The sequence below is a fragment of the Scophthalmus maximus genome, chromosome 16 (genome assembly GCF_022379125.1).
Source record: "Scophthalmus maximus strain ysfricsl-2021 chromosome 16, ASM2237912v1, whole genome shotgun sequence".
NCBI classification, from domain to species: Eukaryota; Metazoa; Chordata; class Actinopteri; order Pleuronectiformes; family Scophthalmidae; genus Scophthalmus; species Scophthalmus maximus.
Window position 1 is genome coordinate 20,035,482 of NC_061530.1, and position 21,129 is coordinate 20,056,610.

Here is a 21,129-nt window from a genome sequence, read left to right on the forward strand (position 1 = left end):
GGGCTGTTACTGGTCCGTTAATAAGTGATGAGCGTCACACTGATACCTGTGTGTCTGGCCACACCTGGTCAGCAGCACGCGGGACACGAGGCCCAGGCCCGGTCGTGAGGCCCAGGCCCGGTCGTGAGGCCCAGGCCCGGTCGTGAATCCCAGGCCCGGTCGTGAGGCCCAGGCCCGGTCGTGAGGCCCAGGTCCGGTCGTGAAGCCAAGGCCCGGTCGTGAGGCCCAGGCCCGGTCGTGAGGCCCAGGCCCGGTCGTGAGGCCCAGGTCCGGTCGTGAAGCCAAGGCCCGGTCGTGAGGCCCAGGTCCGGTCGTGAAGCCAAGGCCCGGTCTTGAAGCCCAGGTCCGGTCGTGAAGCCCAGGCCCGGTCGTGAGGCCCAGGCCCGGTCGTGAGGCGGGACTCGGAAGAACTTAACTGGATCAACAGGCCAATCCAATATTTTTATTTTCTCCTTCTTTAACATGGCGAGATGTGCGAGTGTGTTCTTTCGTTTTTAAAAGTTACTGATTATGAAAAATAATATAGTTGAAGAACTATGTGGACAGTTTTGTCTATTTATCCTTTACTTGTTTCACTTCCTGTTTCAAAGTGTTCATTCAAAGCACCCGAAGCATCAGGACACGTGGCGGATGATGATTCCGAGCTCTGGAACCAAAACTGTCAGAAAATAAAGCTAATGTGGTCAGAACATGGACAATATAAACCGGGTCAGAAGCTCTGAGCAAAGTTGTGACTCTGCGTCAGTGCGACATCTAGTGGTCACAGCATTGAATTACAGTTGAATAGTTACCAACAGCAAATATGTCAATGTGTGACATGTAGTTTAATCTTCAGGCAGATGACAAATAAAACTGAACAATACTCTGAGGAGATATTTAAAGTGTATCTAGTTGTGTCACACAATTTTTTTAATGTAGTTGAATGTGTATTAATAATTGTGCTGCCTTTGTGGCTGGTGGAAAAATGGGTCTTCAAAATATTTACTGATGAACATCAGAGTTTATTTACAGAAACTGGGGAAAGAATATTCATCAAAACGCACAACATAAAATGAAACTTTTTGAAAAAGAACTATTAAATGAAATTAAAAAGTTTTAATGTACATGCTAATTTGTGATAAAAACTTTTTTAAAATTAAAAATCTTTTTTTAAATTTCCAATGATAAAAATTTTAAATAAGTCTATTCATGTTGAACCAAAAGAGTATGCGAAAACACACACACACACATACACACACACACACGCACACACACACACACACCGACACAGTGTGAGGGTGAAATGAAGCATGACTCACTCGTGAAAACATCCAGTTTCACTTCCTTCATGTTCAAACGTCTGATGATGCATCACCTGAATGAGCAGCGGCGTCGTGACTCGCGAGAACTCAAGACTTTTTAAAAACACCAACAAAAACATGTTTTTCTCACGCTGCCTGTGTATGTTGCAACAAACCTTCATTTTTGTCATTTAGGTTTAGAACTGCAGTGATCTGTCCCTAAAATTCTTTTCTTCTTAAATGTGAACTCAAGACAATAATCTGCAGATTAACGGATAAGGAAAATGAAAATTAGCTGCCGCCACATTTCTTTTTCATTCCACATAAAGGCAGCAGTCAAATCCAATCATTATATAGAGGATGAAGTAGCCTAACTTAGCAAAGCAGCAATGATGGTGGAATAATAACTCGTATTGATTATATATAATAACCCAAAAAGACATCAAATGTACAGTATGTGCAACAGCATCATCTGTCTCTATGTTCCTGACGATTGAATACGTCTCTCTGGAGTTGCAGCTCCGTGTCATTGTAGATCAGTTTAACTCTTTAATTGAGATTTCAAATGTCTCAATAAACCAAAAAATGACGGGAGGAAATCTAAAAGTGAGAGAAGAAGCTAAAGGCTAAAAGGCCTGAAGTCGTGAAGTCAACAACAAATGTTACAGACCAATATACAGACGAGTCTATACGGTTATTTGTACATATAAATACAAGTGGACAGGCCTGTAAGTGACTCACTAACAAACTGGACGTGTTGTATTTACACTCATGATAAAAAACTGTCCAGTTCCAACGCGTCTTTATCTGTTTATTTTTCATAAGATCATTTGTTTCCCGGGAACTGAAACTTGGACAGAATCGCCGTCTCGTTGCCGCAGTAGCTGCGGTTCGTCGCAGAGGAAGGCGCGAGCGCGCTGAGGCCCGGCGACGAGGCCGACATGGAGGAGGAGCCCACCGTCTGCGGCGCCAGGTGGAGCGCGGAACGGCAGCCCGAGTCACGGACGAGCCTCAGCACGTCGTCGCGGAAGCGCACGCCCACCAGGGCGTACAGGACGGGGTTGAGGCAGCAGCGGGCGTACGCCAGCGTGCAGGTGATGTACTCCAGCAGGAGGCCGCAGAACTGCCCCGCCATCTTGCGCGACAGCACCACGGTGTGCGGCAGCTGGAACACCAGGAACACCAGCACCAGGGCCACCATCAGCTTCAGCGTGCGCTGCCGGTGCCAGCGCTTCCCCCGCCCGTGCGCGCTCCCTTCCCACAGCACTCGGGCAATCAGAGAGTAGCACGCCACCATGACGCAGAAGGACAGGCAGAAGACTGCGATGATGGCGCCGTTGGTGGCCATCTTGACCCTTCCACTCTTCAACAGGCCGCAGTGATATTGCACCGCGCCGTCGGTGTCGAGCTCCGACACCCCGGAGAAGTGGATTTCGGGGAGGCTGAGGAGCACCGCGACCGCCCACACGCCCAGGGCGGCCATCTTCCCACCACGCAGAATCTGACTGCGCAGCCGGAGCATCTCCTGCGCTCGCGCCACCACCATGTAGCGGTCGACGCTGATGCAGGCCAGCAGCAGCAGCCCGCTGTAGGTGTTGACGGCGTAGCAGGCGCGCGTGGCCTTGCACAGCGGGACGGAGAAGACCCAACCGAGGTGGGTGTCGACGGCCTGCAGGGGGAGCGTGAGGAGCAGCAGCAGGTCGGCCAGCGCCAGGTGGAACAGGAAGACGTCCGTCATGGAGCGGAGCCGCAGGCGGCGGTAGAGGGCGAAGGTGGCGATGACCAGGCAGTTGCCCGTCACGCCCAGCAGGAAGATGAGGCCGAACATGCACGTCTGGAACATCTTGATGGTGAACTCCTGCTCGCCGGCCTCGCACCAGTCGGAGGACGGGTCGAAGTAACTGGGCTCGGTGCCATTTGTCCAGTCGGAGTAGTTGAAGAAGCCGGAGTCGACGTCGTAGAAGTCCATCGCTGGTGGAGAGAAAATGACAACTAGTCCTCAGGAGACACCGACAAAACATGACAGATGATTTAGTGCTAACGCAGTCACCTGAAGTCGTAATGTTTCCCTCAGACAAATCATCCTGATCGCCCCCTGGTGTCTGGCTGCAGTATAGTTCATAAGCCCCGCCCCCTCCATGTTAACAGATTGGACATGGACCAAAGTAAAAACAAACAAACAACATAGACGTTTAAGCTACAGTGTGTAATATTTAGAAGAACTAATTCAATTGAACATATTGTCCATAACTCTGTGTTCATATAGGAGTTAGATATAGTTCCATGAGGACCGACCTCTGTGTGAGTCTCCATGTTTCTACGTCGTGTTGAATACGTTGTTGAACTAAACGCTCCAGAATACGTCGCGTTCACGTTTGATTTTCAGACGCTGACGGAAACAGGAAGTGGAATCAGTGGTGCGCCGCCATAAAGTGTCCCCTGTCGGTCGCTCAGTCGGTTGCGGTTTGACACTTTACCACCAGATGCTGCCAGAAAATTACAAAAGTTACACACTGGGGCTTTAAATAAATGTTTCCAAATGTTTTCCATAATAGTTTCTGTAGTTTCAGGTATAGTAATTTTTGGGGGCCGTGTGCATGAACGACATTTGAGGACGTAACATCCATCATTCATTTCTTTCAAAGCTGATGAACTGTTTCAATCGAAGGCGACGGTGGTGGCCCTTCAATCGCGGACGCTCAGATGACAGATCCGTCCTTTGAAACGTTCTGGTTACGTAACTGAAACTTACGACTGAAGATTAAAACTCTGAATCTAAGGAACATACACGAGGTCAAAGGTCAGTTTGGACAAAGTAGCCGCACGTCGAAAACCCTTCTCAGCTTTGCTGTGTGCCAACATCATCATCATCATCATCATCATCATCACGAAACAGCAGAGTCGGACCTGCAGCCTGTTGCTCAGTTTGACTCAGCCGCTGAGAGACTTGTTACTCATCTCACGACGGGTTGCGTGCGACTGGCATCAGGTCGTTGACGCAGGTGGAAACCGTGGGCAGCAGCCCGTCGTCTACAGATCTGTCAGCGTCGCGTGCCAACAGCCTCCACAGACACTTTCCCACACTGAGACTCACAATATCAAACTCTGTCTAACTTGGTCCTCCTCTGATGGTGGAGCAGCTTCTCCCGCAGGTAAGAGGACAATAGTGCGGAGACTTGTGAGTCCAGAGGATCACTGGCCGATGTGGGTTTCGTTTGAATGCTCCTTATTTCGTTTGTTTGATTTTTAATGATTTCAAACAAAGCTTCTTTTCCCTCCCTGACGAACCTGACTGGTTCTCAGAAGCACGGAAAAGGTGTTGTTGAAAAACAGTGACATTTATTGTGCCTGTAATTTTGTAATTTTGTAATTTTATCATTTGTAATTTTGTGATTTTGTAATTTTTAAAATTTGCATTTCGTAATTTTGTAATTTTGTAATTTTATCATTTGTAATTGTGTGATTTTGTAATTTTTAAAATTTGCATTTCGTAATTTTGTAATTTTAAAATTTGTGATTTCGTAATTTTGAAATTTTGTAATTTCATAATTTGTAATTTAGTGATTTTGTATTTTTAAAATTTGAAATTAGTAATTTTGTAGCTTTCTAATTTTTGGGGTGCAAGTGAATAACGCTGCAAAAAATTGTTTGCGTTTTCCGTTAGATGTAGAATCAGCCAAAAGGGAAGTCGCGTTTTTCAGCTCGTGTTTAATTATTATTAATTCTGTTCCGGTTAAAATTAACTTTGGAAACGAAATTAAAAACACACAAAAAAAATCTATAAAGTATTCGTTTGTATTTTTGCTCATTGAGCCGCAAGAAAAAAAAAGAAAAAGTCGGACTCGTGTCCTGTGATGAGTCAAAGTGTCTCACACTTGTGATACATATTGCAATATAAGAACTTTTTTTTTTTAAAACGACGGCTGATATTTATTTCAGTACTGCATCTCGAATTTTATTTAAACTATCTATATATATATAAATATTAGTATCAATATCTTTATTGACCTCTGACATTTTGCATTTGATACGGCAGGTCATAAAATGCTTGTGGTCTCTGAAATATGTTTTTTCTACCATTATTTCTCTTTTGACACTTTCATTTCACACTTTCAACATCTTCACTCAAACCATTAAAACAATTCTGTTATTTGAAACTTTCGCACAGATTTGAATCTCAAACACACGTTTTTTAATTTGATCATCAACATGTTTTATTTGATTCTATTTCTTATCGTTGAATATTTCTTTGTTTTCAGGTTAGTTTTTTTTCTTTGTTTTCAAAAATTCAAAATATTAATTTGAGAATTTAGTTGACAAGCTCAACTTTGAAAAACCCTCCAACGTTCTAACACTTTTAGTGTGTGTGTGTGTGTGTGTGTGTGTGTGTGTGTGTGTGACCACGAGCAGCTGCATCACATGTCGACTTTTTACTTGTGACTCTGAACCAACGTGTTTGTTCCTCTGGAATCTGAAAGTTTCACATTATCTCCTTTAGAAGCTTTAAAAAAAATAACAATAATAATTTCATCATTTTCAATCAGCCTTTAAACTAAGGATGAAACCAAAAATCATGAATCTGACATTTGACAAACTCTCGCGCGTTGCAACAGTGAAAAATTCTTTTGGAATAAATGCGACTTGAAATCACAGATTGACTCATATGAGGCTTTTGATTTGTGAGTTTAGCTTCTCACACAAGCCTGTGGTCACAAAGAGATGATTTCATAATTCATATCCGTTAATAATCATCTTCTAAAAATCACACCTGCGCATTAATGCTTAAATTATTACTTTAAAGCTTCGTCGTGGTTTTAAAATCAGTTATCCATCGAAAAATATTGCACTTTTTCTTTAGCAACAGCAATGATGCACCCAGTGCTTTGTCCATGCAAAACTCCAATTTATGTCCCAGTGTAGAAACATGAAACATTAACTCTGTCCAGATGGTGTCAGGTGACCTTACCCGTGCGGTTCCGGGGGTCGAGCATGTCCTGGCCAGGTCGTCGTCCTCTCGTCTCCGTGGTGCAGATGTGAAGAAGCAGAAGCGGTTAAAAACCACCACCCACGCTCCTGCAGCCAATCAGAGCGGCTCTGCTGCCATGACCTCGTCCTGAACCAGCGATGCTTGTTTTTATCACAAGCTGCTTCTGAGGGATGATTTTTTTTTTCTTTAATCTGTCACATCGCTGACACACATTTTGTTTTCAAAAGAAAATTGCATTTCATGCAAAACATATCATCATCATCATCATCATCATCATCATCATCACTGCAGGAGCTGCAGATACATTTCTGTATCTATATATTTTTTTTAGATTCACTCACGTTGTTTATTTGTTTTTCCTTTTTCATAAATCTCTTCTCGACGAGAGCAGATTTCATTCATTGAAACAGAAGATTAAAAAAGAAAAAATCAACCTGCAGAATCACGCCTGGGTGTAGATGCCGACTGGTTCAGTACCTGAGCCGGTTCGTGGTTTCTTTTAATAACTCACAGACGTGAATATGATAACAGAGTTATGAATAATGAATCGAATGGCACTGAGGTAAATGGCGTCCACTGGTTCGTGGGTAACGTGACATCAACATTATTTCATTATTACTCTAACTACAGAAATAAATCACCACAAAGGAAGACGACCAACCTCCACGTCACAAGATTGATCAGATTGAAATCTAACTTAAATGATTCATGGAAAATAGATGATGGATTTTGTTGTGTGTGAATTAAATCAGTTCATCACTGCAGCTCGATACAGAAAGTTAAAGTTTATAAAAAGGTGTCGACAGAACTGTTGCTCTCTCTGTAAGTGTCAGTTGGAATAAGCTGATGACATTTGATTATCTATTATTGTGCCGATTAGTTTCTTTACTAGTTGTTAATTGTTTCGTTTGTGACAGAAAATAGTCGAACGAAACGTCTGTCACTCGTGGAGATTTTTTCGAACCAACGATTCAACTTAAAAGCATTAAATCTTCACATGTGAGCGGCTGAAACCAGCAAACACTCAGATGTTCTGTTTAGTTTTTTTCTTCTAGAAAAAACAAAGTCGACTGATTAATAGATGAGCGGACCGATCCATCGATCGCTGGTTCAGAACGAGCTTTAACCTAAAGCCCCATTGTGTCAAGTTGGAAACAGCAACCAACCGAGCGACCGGCAGGGGACACTTTATGGCGGCGCACTGCTGATTCCACTTCCTGTTTCCGGCAGCGTCTGAAAGTTCAACGTGAACGCGACGTATTCTGGACGTTTAGTTCAACAACCGTATTCAACACAACGTAGAAACATGGAGACTCACACGGAGGTCGCTCCACCTCATGGAACTAGATTTAACTCATTCAGAGTTGACGAATGGATACGTTATTTTTGTAGTCCATCTTCGGCAATGTGTCGCCTCACCACGACAGACGCATCAACAACGTCTGCTGTCGCATGACGACGTGGTTTAGTCCTATCACTCCTCCTCGACACCTCGTTGACCTCGTGACGTGTTCTCACTGAGGTCAAGGACAAGACGACAGGAAGGAGCGTCCCTAAGTTCCCCCTGAACCTTTTCCACAAACAGGAAACAGGCTCCGTTCTGGTTTCGACCAAACGAAAACTGGCGGAGAAGTTGAACAGCGATGACGTTGGCGAGCGCGTCAGTGACCCAAAACCCGCCATCTCGCTACGACGGTTCACTTCCGTTGCTTCGTCCTTTGCTGACGCGTCCGCGGTCAGAACCGGCAGAGACGCAGGCCGGCTCACGGGTCGCCAGCAAAGGTCAACAACCAGTTCCCTGTCGGGGAAAATCGGTGGAAATCTACTGCAGGGTCGTCGTGAGGGTGACGACCTTCCCACCTCTCAGGTGCTTGTTTGTTTGCAGGCAGTCGTTGATCATAACTGTGGTTTTTTCTGAACCCTCCCTGTTTGTTTGTACATGAAGTGAAACCAGTGACCTGCTGTTTGACCTGTGAACGTTCAGGTTCCACAGTCGTCGGCTCTTTGGCATCTGCTTTTATTTTTTCTTTCTCTGAAACGAGTCGCCAGCTTAATGGCCCCCAATTTTATTTTACTAAACCTTTCGTTATAGATGTTTGTTCTTTGAGAGAGAAGATCTCGTAGTTATGAGATAAGGCATCGATTCTTTTTGCTATTCAGTGAATGCAATGCGCTTCTGTAGGTTTCAGCCGCTTGTGGTCGGAGATTCTGGGAGGAAGCGCTGAAGGTTTGAAGAGGAGGAGGTGATGAAATATTACTGTGAGGCACAGATGAGCAGCTGCTTATTTTGAACACGAAAGATGGAATTGAAACCAGTTATAGTCAAAAACATAAATATACATGTAAAAATATCAAGAAATGATACAAACTCTTCAAATGTAAATTTTTTGTCTTTCTGTTGAACAGTAATTGTTACAGTATGTACAACAACTTCAGGACTAAACAAAATATCTTCGTCCATACAACTGTCGAATTGAATTTATCAATATTAGTGTAAAAACTTAATGTCAATGTTTAATTTCTCAGAGTTAATTTAACTTATATTTACAAGGTCGATATTGACCAATTAATTCAATGTTAACTGACTTTGCATTTGTTTTTAATTTGTTGTTGAATAAACAAAACAAAAAAGAGGATTATAAAAGTAGTGACGGGTGATGTGGGGTTATGTTGATTTTTGTTTCTTTGTCTGATTTAATTTCTCTTCACAGTTGTTTTCTTTGGCACCAGAGGAGGAAATATGTTGATATGTGACTTTACACAGAAATCTGCCTTTATTCTTCCCACAATGGGGAAATTTGAACATTACAGCAGCAAACTGGATAAAAGAATATAGGAAGACATTAAAAAAGGAATAGGTATGTACAAAATAATCAGAAAAAATATTTAAAAAAAAGATATATATATATATATATATATATATATATATATCAACGTGGATGTGAGTAATATCAATACAAGAGAGAAGTCACACAGAGTCTGTGCGTCCTGATTATTCTCTTACATAATGTTGTAATGAAATATATATATGTATATTTTACAGCTAAAATCTAAACGTATTTCAACTATTTGTTCAATGGTTTTGCATAAAAAAACAGTTTCAGCAGTATAAAAAAAAAATCAAATAGGGGTCCGATATCACAGTAAACAGCATCACTGTGATATCTATGATATGAACGGTGATGATATTGTCTGGTTGCTGCTTCGGAAGTGTCCGAGGTGTTTACGCATGCAAACACGCAAAGACACAAAGACACTAACACACAAACACACACACACACACACACACACACACGAACACACAAACACACACACACAAACACACACACACACACACACACACACGAACGTCAGCGTCCTGCGCAGGAACAGCCACAAAACACAGGAAGTGCAGACGATTTAAACTGAGCGTCGTCTCACAATTGTGTCCCTCGATTTGTCTAAATCATGTGAACTTTTGTATAAGATACAAGACGTGTGTGTGTGTGTGTGTGTGTGTGCGTGTGTTATTTAACTTCCACGCTGCAGCTTCCTGATTCCAGCCTCGTCTCCTAATGAAGGAGGAAGTCCCTGGAAAACGTTTTTCCACAGACCATCAGAGGAGGAGGAGCAGGAAGCTCCGCCAGCCGCCCGGACCATGACGGGACCGTCCTGCAGATGTTTATCACCGTGGTAACGAGTGATCACGTGTGGGCGACCCTCAGGAACACGGGAGGTCGGACCCGCACAAATGGAATCGTCTGTCGGTGATAACAAACACAAATCTTTGGTTTCATTCATTAAAAAAGGTTCAGTTTTATGTCGAAACTTTCAGAAACTCAATCAGCAGCTCACTGATTTAAGATAAGAGTGACCCTCATTCTCTCCAGAGAAGGTCTGACGACACACATTCACTTGAGGAGTTTGAAAACTAAACCAAAAACAAAACCACCTGTGCACGTTGCTCAGTTTGGAAAAGATTTGTTCGATGTTTTCTTGATCGGCTTCGACGGCGGTGACGGGCGGTGATGTGACGGATGATTCATCCGATCTGCTGCCAGGTAAGTTCCCGCCCTTTCCCAAACCGTTTCCTGCTAACATCTGATGCACTTCAGACCGTTGTTCGTGAAATCCGGGCCCAACGCTCTTCCCTACCCTCCGTCATGCGACCTTCGTTCTCCGTCGTCTTCCACCGCTCGGCCTGTTTATCAGTGGGGAATATCACACACGCACACACACACACACGCGCACACACACACACACACACACACACACACACACACACACGCACACGATAGAGTGGGCTGGGCTTTCTTTACTTAACTAAAGTTAAAGTTTAAAGTTCCCGGGTTCCCGGACGCGTCAGGTTAGACGACCAAACTTGTCATCTGATGCATCTGTGACGGACGGTTTCACGATTTCTATTGTTAAGATGATGAAATCTGCATTTGTTGCACCACTTGATTTTATTTTCTTTGAATTTGAATTTCTTTTTTCTTCTTATGCTTCGACCCTAACGCTCTTCCCTACCCTCTTGTCCCCCGTCTTCACACGTTCAGCCACGACTAGATTGTGGTCCCTCCCTTGTCCTGTTTATCAGTCGGGAGTATCACACACACACACACACACACACACACACACACACACACACACACGCACACAGACAGGATGAAGAGGGCTGGGCTTCCTCTCCTCAACCCCGTCTGCTCTCCGTCCTCGAGGCTTCACCGTGACACCTCAGGCCTCGCAGGTTCACCATGGCGATCCTCTACCTGCTCGTCCTTCTCCTCGTCGCAGGTAAGACTCCGACTCTCACACCTTTCCTTTCATTCACTGACAAACGTGGCTTTCAGGTGGATGTTTTACTCTTCTTTTGGAATTTCCTGTCATTTTTCTTTGGGGGGGTTGTTTCCTGCTTGTTTCCATGAGCCTCCATTGTTCTCGCAGTGACTCGGGAAGATGGAGGAAAAGCAGAAAGTCTCTTGCGAGCGAGTCTCTTTTTTAAGTAAGATGGCGTCCGTGTGTCCGCAGGTGTCGAGTCCCAGTCGGTCAACGTGACGCTGGAGGAGCCGAGCGACGCTGAAGGGAACCGGACGTTCAGAGTCTCTGCCGACGGTGAGACCTGTGATTTCACATCGTCACCGTTAATTCATCTCATTTTCTCCGGATCTACAGAATGTCCGAGTTTTGATTCTTCTTCTGTCCCACAAACCAGAATATTCTGTCAATCATCTTTAAACACAAAGTCAATGTTGAACCTTGGAACCAGAGTTTTAACACTGTTGCATCAAAATGATTCAGTCAATTAATCTATTATCAAAATTGTTGCTAAGATCATGTTAACTGCTCATGTTGGTATTTTTTTGCTGCAGCTATTAATATTCTTTATCAAAACATTTTTAGATTCATCATTTAGTCTATGAAACATGATTTTTAGGGAAATTGCATTTTTTCACACCATGTTTAAACATTTTAATTGAAACTTTTTATTTCCTAAACTATTTTCAAATATTTATATTTTCATATTTTCATATATATAATTTTCATATATATAATACATATAATATATTTTTTACTGTTTCAATGAAACTATAATAATAATGATAATAAAAAATAATATAATTATTTACAGAGTTAACTTAAATTTTCTCTTTTTTTTTTAATTACCTGAACTGTGACTATTTGTCAGACGACAGTTCGACTAATCATTTCAGCTCAAACCATATTCATCAATTCTATACGTACACAACTTGTACGATGCGTCTGGAATGACGCGCTAACACCTGGAATTTCTCCTGCAGACAACGTGACGTCCACTTTGTACCAGGACGAGAAGAGACACATCGAGGACGAACTGCAACTCAACCTGACGTCCACGACGCTGATCACCGAGGACGAAGGTGAGTGAGAGCACCACCAACACGACCTCAGGCGTGTGTGTGTGTGTGTGTGTGTGTGTGTGTGTGTCCGTCCCGTGGTGAGTCGCTTCCTTCTTCCCTGTGCCAGAAGCGTTCCAGGACCAGGAGAAGGCGTTCCCACACCAACACTGCCGGCGGGAGGAGCTGGTCGAGTTCAGTCACAGCTATTGCAGAGCCTTGTTTCACATGGAGATGCTCACGATCAGCACGGAACACTGGTGTCTGCTGGAGTTCGTCAGCAGGTACCAGACACAGCTGCAGATGTAGATACGACACTGGGATCATAATCAGATGCTTTTAGGTTCTTGAAGGAGACGTATGTATTCTGCCCTTTCTGTTTTCCCCTTCCTGGAGAGTGTTAGAGAAAGTTCCCCCGTCAGAAAACTCTGCTCCTGAAACGCCTCGTCAGTCGTCCGGACGATATTTCCGCGCCTTCGTGATATCACAACTTTTTCGGAAGTGCATAACGTGTCTAGCGGCTGTCGTCTGACACGCCCCCGGACGAAGACGGGTAAAGCCAGAGCGAGAGAACTTCCTAAGCGCGCTGGAAGCGGTTGACCAATCACAGCAGAGTGAAAGCCAGCAGAGCCAATCGCAGAGCAGACTGGGCTTCATCGGGAGGGAGGGGCCTTAAAGAGACGGGAGCCAAAAACCGAGCGTTTCAGACGGAGGCTGTGAAAGAGGAGCTGCAGGAATCAGACTGTGGTGGTTCGTGCTGATGTCTGTAGTTGTAGACGCGAGGGGAAGGCTGACGACCGGGGGAAATGTCCGTCGTCGAGTCGCCGGCCGCAGCCCGATCGGCGCGACTCTCTCTCCCCCCTCGGCGCAGGTTCAGGTCGAAATGAGTCTAATGGCGTCTTCCTTCCACCGCCTCCGTCGTGCTCAAAGAGGAAATGGTTCAAACCGAGGCCGCGTCACTCTCAGCCACACTGTTCGAGAGCTTCGCGGCACAACGGAAGAGTTTAACCTAAAAAAAACTGAGGTATTCAGGTTCCCACCAACAATTTCTACTAAAGAAATGATCAACTGTCAGAATGTCCGACAAAACCCAGAACACTGCAAATTCCATTTTCTAAAAACCTGCAAATTCTAGAGAAACAGTTTTCCTTCAGTCACAGGCTGTTTATAAAAAAAGTGTCTGAGGCCTGTGTTCTGTGTTCTGACCAGCAGAGGGCGACTCCACTGGTTGTTCCTCTAGAAGTCTATGAGAAAGTGACTCTAATACTTCTCACTTGATTTCTAACGTCATTAAACATTTATGGTTCAGTCTCTGGTTTCAAGTCTTCTTCAAAACACGATGTTCATTTTGTACATCATGGTCCATTTACTGATCATAAAGCCCCGGATGTGTTGGGAGCGTGGAGAAAGTGTGATTAGCAGCTGGTACCGTCCACTAGGTGCAGGTCGCAGGTGCAGGTGGGCGTTCATTATCCTGAGTCAGGCCACTCCTCCAAATATGGTTCGTTCTGTTTTTTTTAAAAAACAAGATGGCACCGGCCAAAACGCCAAACTTCAAAATGTCCGTTCGATTACAGTCGATCATTTCTTTTCTAGACTCATTGTTTGGTCTTAAAATGGTGAAAAATTGCCGCTGCTTTTCTCTCTCTATAGATCAACAGTCATAAAAACCAAAGACGTTTAATGTAATGTAAAAAAAAAACTAAAAAAATCCCAGATACAGATTAAAGCACCAACTTGAGAATCTGGATCCTGAGAGCGACGACCATTTTTGATTTTAATCAACGTCTGTTCCAGGCCGTACAACGACATGACGTTCTGCCTGGAGAGTGCCTCGTCTTCTCTCGGCTGCTACTATCCGAACCCCGACACTCAGGACTTCTTCTTCTTCATCCACTCCCACTACTTCCAGAACTGCACCAAGGAGGAGCTGGTGTTCGAGGACGCGCCTCACTGGGTGGTGATGGTCCTCACGCTCATCCCCGTCAGCCTCATCCCCGTCCTCGTCTACCTGGTGGTGTGGAAGAGTAAAGTCCAAGAGTGAGTGGCGCGATGCTGCGTTCACACCCAGCGTCGGACAAAACGGCGTTTCTCTGACGGACGCGGACGTCTGTGGCGTCGGGAGGGCCTCAACGCTAATTGGCTTTCGCGTCAGACGAATATTTAGCTCGAGTTCTATATTTCCATATTTCGACACTGTGTTCACCTTGTACTTAATCTCATTGCACGAAAATGTTGCTCTGCGTTTGGTGCGAACGCACCGTTAGACCTCGGCTCACAGTCCGGAAAACTGCTGCATGTTTTTACGGCACGGTCACAATTTGAAATGTGTTTTTAAAGAAGTTAAAAATTATAATCGGTTATTTTTTTCATAAGCGTTTCGATGTGTACAAGTTTTGTTTTGATAATTTAGCTTATTCACTTTCTGGTGTGGAGTTAGATGAGATTATTGGTTACTTCGCTTATGTCTGCAAGCTAATGTTAAGCTACAGCCGGCAGCTGGTTAGCTTAGCTTAGCATAAAGACTGGGAACAGGGGGAAACGGCTAGCCTGGCCAACTGACTCGTTTTTCCACGTCTGTTTCCGTTGGGGTTAATGAAACAGGGTTGTTGGACTAGTTCAGAGGTCAGAGGTCAGAGGTCAGAGCTCAGGTTCAGTTCTTCACCAGCGAACTGGGGGAAACCATTTCTCTGCGGAGGCGACGCTGTCGTGTTCAAACAGGAAACAGGAAACGCAAGCCGCTGCCAGAACAAACTGTTGTCTGCAACTGAAATGACAGCAAGAAATGCACCAATTATTTTTGTGATACAAAATACTGTACATACTGTAAATGCTGCCGACAGGGAAGGTCACACTGAAATACACTGAAATATGATGATGAAATAAAAGGAATATGTTATGTACAGTGTTGATTCGATGAAAAGTTTGAGAGGTTGAAACTAACGACAGATCTTCGTGTGAGTCGGAGCTCGTCATGTCTTCACGGACACAAACTGACATTTCCACCTCCGTCGAGGACGATCACTTCAATAGCTGCGGTTCCAGGTAATTACATATATATATAAATATATAAATATGGAAGTACAAGGTTGCGTGATTGCGGACAACAGATCTTCTTGAGGAGATTGATTCTGGAGCCGTCCTGTGGAGTCGGAACATGGTTCTCTGACCCGCGCCGAGATAAAAGCCCCTGTGATGATGTCGCTTCCTGCTGGGTCGTGAAGGGGATGAAGAAGATAAGGGAGGAGGAGGAGGAACGATTAGCACAGAGAGTCCCTAACACTATCTCTGCTTGTCCTCTGTATGCGCACACACACACACACACATGGATGCACACACACACGCACGCACACACACACACACACACACACACACACATGCACGCACGGACGCACACACACACACACACACGCACACGCACACGCACACGCACGACAACAAAAAACTTTATTTTGAACACGGTGAAACACGTCTGACCTTTAAGATTTGACCCTGTGTCGATATTAACCAGTATTAATGTAATGATTCATTTGATCTGTGATTGTTGAACTACATCATCCCTCAGTCCAGCTCATTCCTCGGCCAAGGCCCAACAGTCCTGCGGCAGATCTCACACACTCACGTTTTCATCTCGATCCGTGAATCAGCACGTCGGAGGCCACGCCGGCCGGGGAGTCTGCTGCAGACACGGAGCATTGTTGGTCTTATCTCGCAGCCTGTTGACGCCGGACGTCCTGCTGATAGCCGTCGCTTGGCTTTCTACGCTATCAGCACTCAACGTGAGGAACATTCCACGTCTTGTGTAGATCGCCCCCCCAGATGTATGTACTTATACATACACATGTGTATATAGATGGACTTTCCTTGTTGGATGAAGTCCTGTTGAGGAGCTGTTCAAGTACCTGGTCAAAAGTATCCTCGAGCATCTCTTCTCATTCTTCCTCTGACCACAGGGATCCTGTTCCACCTCGAACTGCTGAATCCTTCTCTTCATGGATCCGAGGAAAAGGCACAAACAGACGCCTCCTCGCCTTTCATTCAAAATGAATTTTTAAGAGGCCTGGAAAATGTAGAATTATCAATTCAAGAAAACGAGGAGAGATGAGAGGAAAGTGTCAGTTGTTTTTTGACATTTCACAGATTTTACTGGTGACGCATCTCGATGTGTGTGAGGTTTGGTGTCATTCAGGGTTTGAGCTCCTGGAGACATTCTCGTCGTCTGTGGATCTGTTGTGTGGCATCGTATTAATACAGTATGAGCTGCAGCGGAGGACGCGCTGCCACCTGCTGGTCCACATGAGGAGAGGTTTTTCTCTTCCTAATCTAATTTAAAAGGTTTGTTTCCTGCGTTTGTCCAAACTGTTAAAGGTAAAACCAGCAAACGAATCATTGATCCCGCGCGAGGGGGAAATCAGCCGAGCCAAAGAGGCCAAACACCGGCACACAATCGACCATTGTTCCTCCAGAGATAAGCTCACATCAAATAGAAGAGGCCATTATTACAGCGACTGCAGCCGTGGAGAGGCGAAGCAGCAGGAGGCGAGAGGCTCGGATACATGAGCTGCCGACGTCACAGCGTCCGTCAGTCTCACACTCCATCCGTCCGCTGTGGAACAACCTGAGGAGACAAGAACCGGGTGAGTCCTGCTGCTTCAACATCCTCATCATCATCATCATCATCATCATCATCATCATACTCATCATCCTCATCATCCTCATCATCCTCATCATCAGCATCATCATCATCATCAGCGGCAGCAGTTTGTTGTGAGTAGAATCAGTGTGTGGAGGAGAAAGAAAGTGAAATATTGAAGAATGAAGTATTCATAGTTAAAGTACACATTTTCCCAATTTTTTACTTTGAATCAAAGTTTTTGCATCAGAATGTACAGTAACACTTTATGTTCAGGTTTAGTTATTCACCTTTTATGAGCTGCTTATTAACATGAATATTAGGAGCATGTTCTATATGTGTATATATATATATATATATATATATATATATATATATATATATATATATATATATATATATATATATATATATATAAAGCAAGGGGAGTGAATCAGTTATGTTTATAGACTTAAAGTAAAGTTAAAGTACTTTTTAGTTGTGCTACATAAGATTACACCTTATTTATTAAGCCTTATTAACTGTTCTACCTTATAATGTCCATACTTATAATATTAAGCTTGTACTTCATCGACGTCCATACTCACTGTCAATAAGCAGTAACTAGGAGATGATTGTAGGAAATCTCAGATGCTCTATAAGTGCTTTATAATGACTAATACAGTGCGGATATTTTTACTCTTATACATGATAATAAGAAGCGAGTTAATGATGAATTAGTTTGTTACCAAATGTATTGAAGCATCCAATTAAAAACACCATAGGCTGCAGAATAGACCCTGAGTGTCCCGAATTATTGTTATTATTAGTACTAATATATTAAGGTGTAGTATCATGTTGAGTGATGCATCATATTTGATAGGTTGACTATATGTATAGGAAGTGTTATATGTGTATTTAATGTATTTACAATCATGAGCTTTCAGAGTGACTTTAGCTGTGAGATACTGTAAAAGTAAAAAAGTACAAACAAATACAGTAAATGAAAATAAAGCAGCATTAAATACTATTACTGAATTGTACTTTAATACAGTGTTGATTGAATGTGATACTTTATCATATAAAAAGATTCTTATTACATTTCATTCATTTATCTGACTTTGTGGACCTTATATATATATATATATGTATATATATATATATATATATATATATATATATATATATGTTCCTCTACAACTCTGCACCAAACAGGAATTCATGAACAGATGATCTGTTTTGAACTGTAGATTTTGAAATTGTACGTGAAGGAAAAAGTTCAATATTTAGTAATATTAAAAGTACATTTACCTGTACTGTAATATTTCTAATGATGATACTCGACTACATGTTGTTTCCACCTCTGAGTGAACGAGAACGTGTGATTCTCGTTTCTGATGCACAACAGGAAAACCCCAGACTATATATATATATATGTGAGTGTTTGGTTGTCGGAGTCGGTCCTGACGTCAGGACAGTGGTTTAGAAAGCAGCTCTGCTCAGTGTGTGTGTGTGTGTGTGTGTGTGTGTGTGTGTCCTGCCCAGACACCATGGTCGGTCACCAGTGGTTCCCCCGGGTCAATGACTCAACACGAGGAGCCGTCACAGCGACGCCGGACAAGCAGGAGCAGGAGATGTGTAAGTGATCGAGAGACTTCGGGCCTGATGGATAATAGAGTCACGTGACGTCAAACCAAAGCATGATGGGAAAACAGCAACATTTAGAATTTCTTCTGTATTATTTTCTCCAGTGTTTATGATTTAGTCCCAACATGCTTATTGCTAAGAGACGAAAATTCGACCGTGTTATCATTTCCAACGGAAATCCGCATCTTCAAGAACTTTACAGAAATGAGCATCAGTGTTTTGAAAGAGCAGGCAACATTTTATAATACAGCAATTCAGAGATTTCATTATATGGATCGGAACAAATCTATATATATATATATACACATGTATATGTACACACATTACTGATACTCTGCACTGGGTCCTGCACAGCTGCAACTTTGCATTTGACTAGGAACAATAACACTTGTGATTACAGTCTAACGCTCCTGTGGTTATTTGTGTGTGTGTCAGCTTCCGGTTTCCTCTGCAGCGGGAGCGAGGGGGCGTGGCACCGGCTCGGTCCGCTGCTCGGTCTGTCGGCGCTCGGTCTGCTGCTGCTCGTCACCTGTGCCGCTCTGTCCGTGCTGTGTGAGTACGAGCGGACGACGCGCTGCTGATTCCGTCCAGGTCTGCCGAAGCTCTGCATGTTCGGCTTTGACCAAAGAGTAAATGGAGATCAAAATCCGAAAAATGGCATGCGAGTTTCCCAGTGACACGTTGCGTTTGACTCGTCGTTGACGTATTCTTTGTCGCCAACGTTCAGATACCAACGAGTCCAACAGAACGCCGGACTGGGAGAGTCTCCTCCACCACCAGAACATGAGCGACCTGAAAGACGACAAGCGCGTGTTGGAGGAGCACGTGGCCCGACTGCACCAACAGAACCGACTGCTCAACTGGACCTCGGCGGAGCTCCAGTCCGCGGTCCGCGCCTTGACGTCGGAGTGCAGCGAGTTGACGGAGCGAGTCCAGAACCTGACGTCCGCCAACGCGCAGCGCTCGTCGGAGCAGGAGGCCCAGAGGCTGAACGCGTCGCTGGGCCTCCGGCGCCTGGTCGGCTCCAACGCCCGCCTGCAGGAGGAGAAGCGGCGACTGTCCGAGACCAACGGCCGCCTGGCGAACGAGCTGCTGCAGGCGACGGAGGAGAACCGGGAGCTGCTGGACGTCAACGCCAGGTGTCGGGGGGAAATTGAAAATCTGACCGAGAGGATCGGAGCCCTCCGGCGGGACGACTACGAGCGGCTCCGGGAGACGGTGACGCGGCTTCAGGAGCGACAGCGCAACCTGAGCGCGACGCTGGAGGACGAGCGGCAGCAGGCGGCGGAGCGGGAGACGAGCCGGACGCGGGACCGGGAGCAGGCGGCGGCGAGCGTTCAGTCGGCGAGCGAGGCCTATCGCGCCCTGGACCTCTACTGTCCTGTGGTCAATCAGAAGAGCAGAGGTCCGCTGCTCCACAGTTTCCTCAGCCTTGATGAAGTCATATTCAGTATTAAGATGAAATCCATGAGGCTGGTGTTGTTCTGACACATTTGCAACCTTCAGTTTTGAACTCGCGAGCTCGTGGTTATGACGTGAAGTCGTGTGCACGGCTCGCTTGGTTCGAGTGGTTTTCAACCCTTTACACACAACTTCACATTCATTATTCTTACTATTATTATTATAACTCTCCCGTGGTTCAGCCAAATTTAGTTTTGTTAAATTCTCGTTGAATGATCTACATCTGTACGTTTCCAAACATGTCGGGCTAAATTTAGTTTAAATTTTAAAAAATAAACAATAATTCTTCATCCAGAATCGTTCTATTGGATGTTTTGGTTTTTCTGCATCTTTCAAAAAAATGAATTCAATCAAGGTTAGTTAGAACAACTTTCTCTAAATATCATTCTTTTTGGACGACTTAAAGAATTTGCTTTTGTCTTGTTTATGCTGTTTTTATTACATATTCATACGTATCTCTGCGATTTCTTCACAAATGCAACATAGAACAATAAGCAATCATAAATTAAAAATCATAAAAATGTATTAACAAACTGATATAAAAGTCAACACATTCCACGTTGTTAACAACCATTTGAAATGAAATATGATCAATCAATAACTAACAGTTTAACGGTGGAGGTGGAGTGTTTTATGCAAAGTCTGGTTTGATAACAGTTCAGCTGCTTCAGAAATATAAGCTTTGTTTAAAACTCTCCTTCATCTTATTATCGTTTGTTTTCCACAGAGCGGATTTGTAAAAAATGCCACAACAGCTGGAAACAGTTTGAGTCAAAGTGCTACTACTTCTCCGCTCGCACGTTGACCTGGAGCTCCAGCAGAGCCTGGTGCCGGACACAAGGGGGCGACCTGCTCATCGTCGACAGTGAACAAGAACAGGTGGAGGACGGAGAGAAGAAGAAGACGTTCTGGTCCAATTTCAAATAGTTCATAAGTATAATCATTTCTCTGTTTGATCTCCGTTTTCCAGAGGTTTATTTTCGACAGCAGCTCGTCTGTGGAGTCGTCGGGCGCCCGGCTGTGGATCGGTCTGACTGACGAAGAGCAGGAGGGCGACTGGCGCTGGGTGGACGGCGGCAGAGTCACTTCGGATGTGCAGTGAGTCGCAGCACAGGGAATCGACCTTTTTTAATAATGTCTGTCCATCACCGTCAAGCTCAACACAAAACGTCTCCATATCTCAGTGTGTCTGAGAGGTTTTAAGAATTTCAGAAAATCTACTTTAAAGTGATTATTATAATTTGCTTTCGGCTAACTACACTGTCAAAACAAAAGCAGATTAAGAAA

General features: G+C 44.2%; 3 protein-coding genes across 5 annotated transcripts; 2 read left to right on the forward strand and 1 right to left on the reverse strand.

The window, feature by feature from the left end:
- Positions 1-980: 980 nt before the first annotated feature.
- Positions 981-6,402, reverse strand: ccr10 (chemokine (C-C motif) receptor 10). 2 transcript variants are annotated; one of them, XM_035612174.2, is made up of 2 exons: positions 6,247-6,402; positions 981-3,251 (listed from the first exon to the last, which is right to left on the reverse strand). In XM_035612174.2, the coding sequence occupies exons 1-2, from the start codon at positions 6,269-6,271 to the stop codon at positions 2,107-2,109; spliced, it is 1,170 nt and encodes a 389-aa protein (XP_035468067.2). In that variant the 5' UTR covers positions 6,272-6,402; the 3' UTR covers positions 981-2,106. The 2 variants fall into 2 exon arrangements, with proteins under 2 accessions (XP_035468067.2, XP_035468068.2); XM_035612175.2 differs by lacking the exon at positions 6,247-6,402 and adding an exon at positions 3,331-3,435.
- A 4,444-nt stretch (positions 6,403-10,846) lies between these two features.
- LOC118287213 (receptor activity-modifying protein 1) lies at positions 10,847-15,025 on the forward strand. Its single transcript, XM_035612189.2, has 5 exons — positions 10,847-11,043; positions 11,278-11,361; positions 12,048-12,146; positions 12,253-12,406; positions 13,920-15,025. The coding sequence occupies exons 1-5, from the start codon at positions 11,004-11,006 to the stop codon at positions 14,164-14,166; spliced, it is 624 nt and encodes a 207-aa protein (XP_035468082.1). The 5' UTR covers positions 10,847-11,003; the 3' UTR covers positions 14,167-15,025.
- A 1,611-nt stretch (positions 15,026-16,636) lies between these two features.
- Positions 16,637-21,113, forward strand: LOC118287817 (C-type lectin domain family 4 member F-like). Of its 2 annotated transcripts, XM_047327564.1 has the most exons (6): positions 16,637-16,759; positions 18,280-18,372; positions 18,817-18,933; positions 19,109-19,786; positions 20,570-20,721; positions 20,813-21,113. In XM_047327564.1, exons 2-6 carry the CDS (start codon positions 18,285-18,287, stop codon positions 20,942-20,944), a joined length of 1,167 nt encoding a protein of 388 aa, XP_047183520.1. In that variant the 5' UTR covers positions 16,637-16,759; positions 18,280-18,284; the 3' UTR covers positions 20,945-21,113. The 2 variants fall into 2 exon arrangements, with proteins under 2 accessions (XP_047183520.1, XP_047183519.1); XM_047327563.1 differs by lacking the exon at positions 16,637-16,759 and having other exon boundaries at positions 18,132-18,372.
- Positions 21,114-21,129: the final 16 nt, after the last annotated feature.

Bases quoted from the DNA above. Each gene is read 5' to 3' on its own strand.
- LOC118287817 (XM_047327563.1), top strand. From the start codon at position 18,132: ATGCACAACAGGAAAACCCCAGACTATATATATATATATGTGAGTGTT. The intron at 18,373-18,816 runs GTAAGTGATCGA...TGTGTGTGTCAG, and splicing joins CAAGCAGGAGCAGGAGATGT to CTTCCGGTTTCCTCTGCAGC. The intron at 18,934-19,108 runs GTGAGTACGAGC...GCCAACGTTCAG, and splicing joins TGCCGCTCTGTCCGTGCTGT to ATACCAACGAGTCCAACAGA.
- LOC118287213 (XM_035612189.2), top strand. From the start codon at position 11,004: ATGGCGATCCTCTACCTGCTCGTCCTTCTCCTCGTCGCAG. The intron at 12,147-12,252 runs GTGAGTGAGAGC...TCCCTGTGCCAG, and splicing joins GCTGATCACCGAGGACGAAG to AAGCGTTCCAGGACCAGGAG. The intron at 12,407-13,919 runs GTACCAGACACA...CGTCTGTTCCAG, and splicing joins CTGCTGGAGTTCGTCAGCAG to GCCGTACAACGACATGACGT.
- ccr10 (XM_035612174.2), bottom strand. From the start codon at position 6,271: ATGCTCGACCCCCGGAACCGCACGG. The intron at 3,252-6,246 runs GTAAGGTCACCT...TCTCTCCACCAG, and splicing joins CGACCCCCGGAACCGCACGG to CGATGGACTTCTACGACGTC.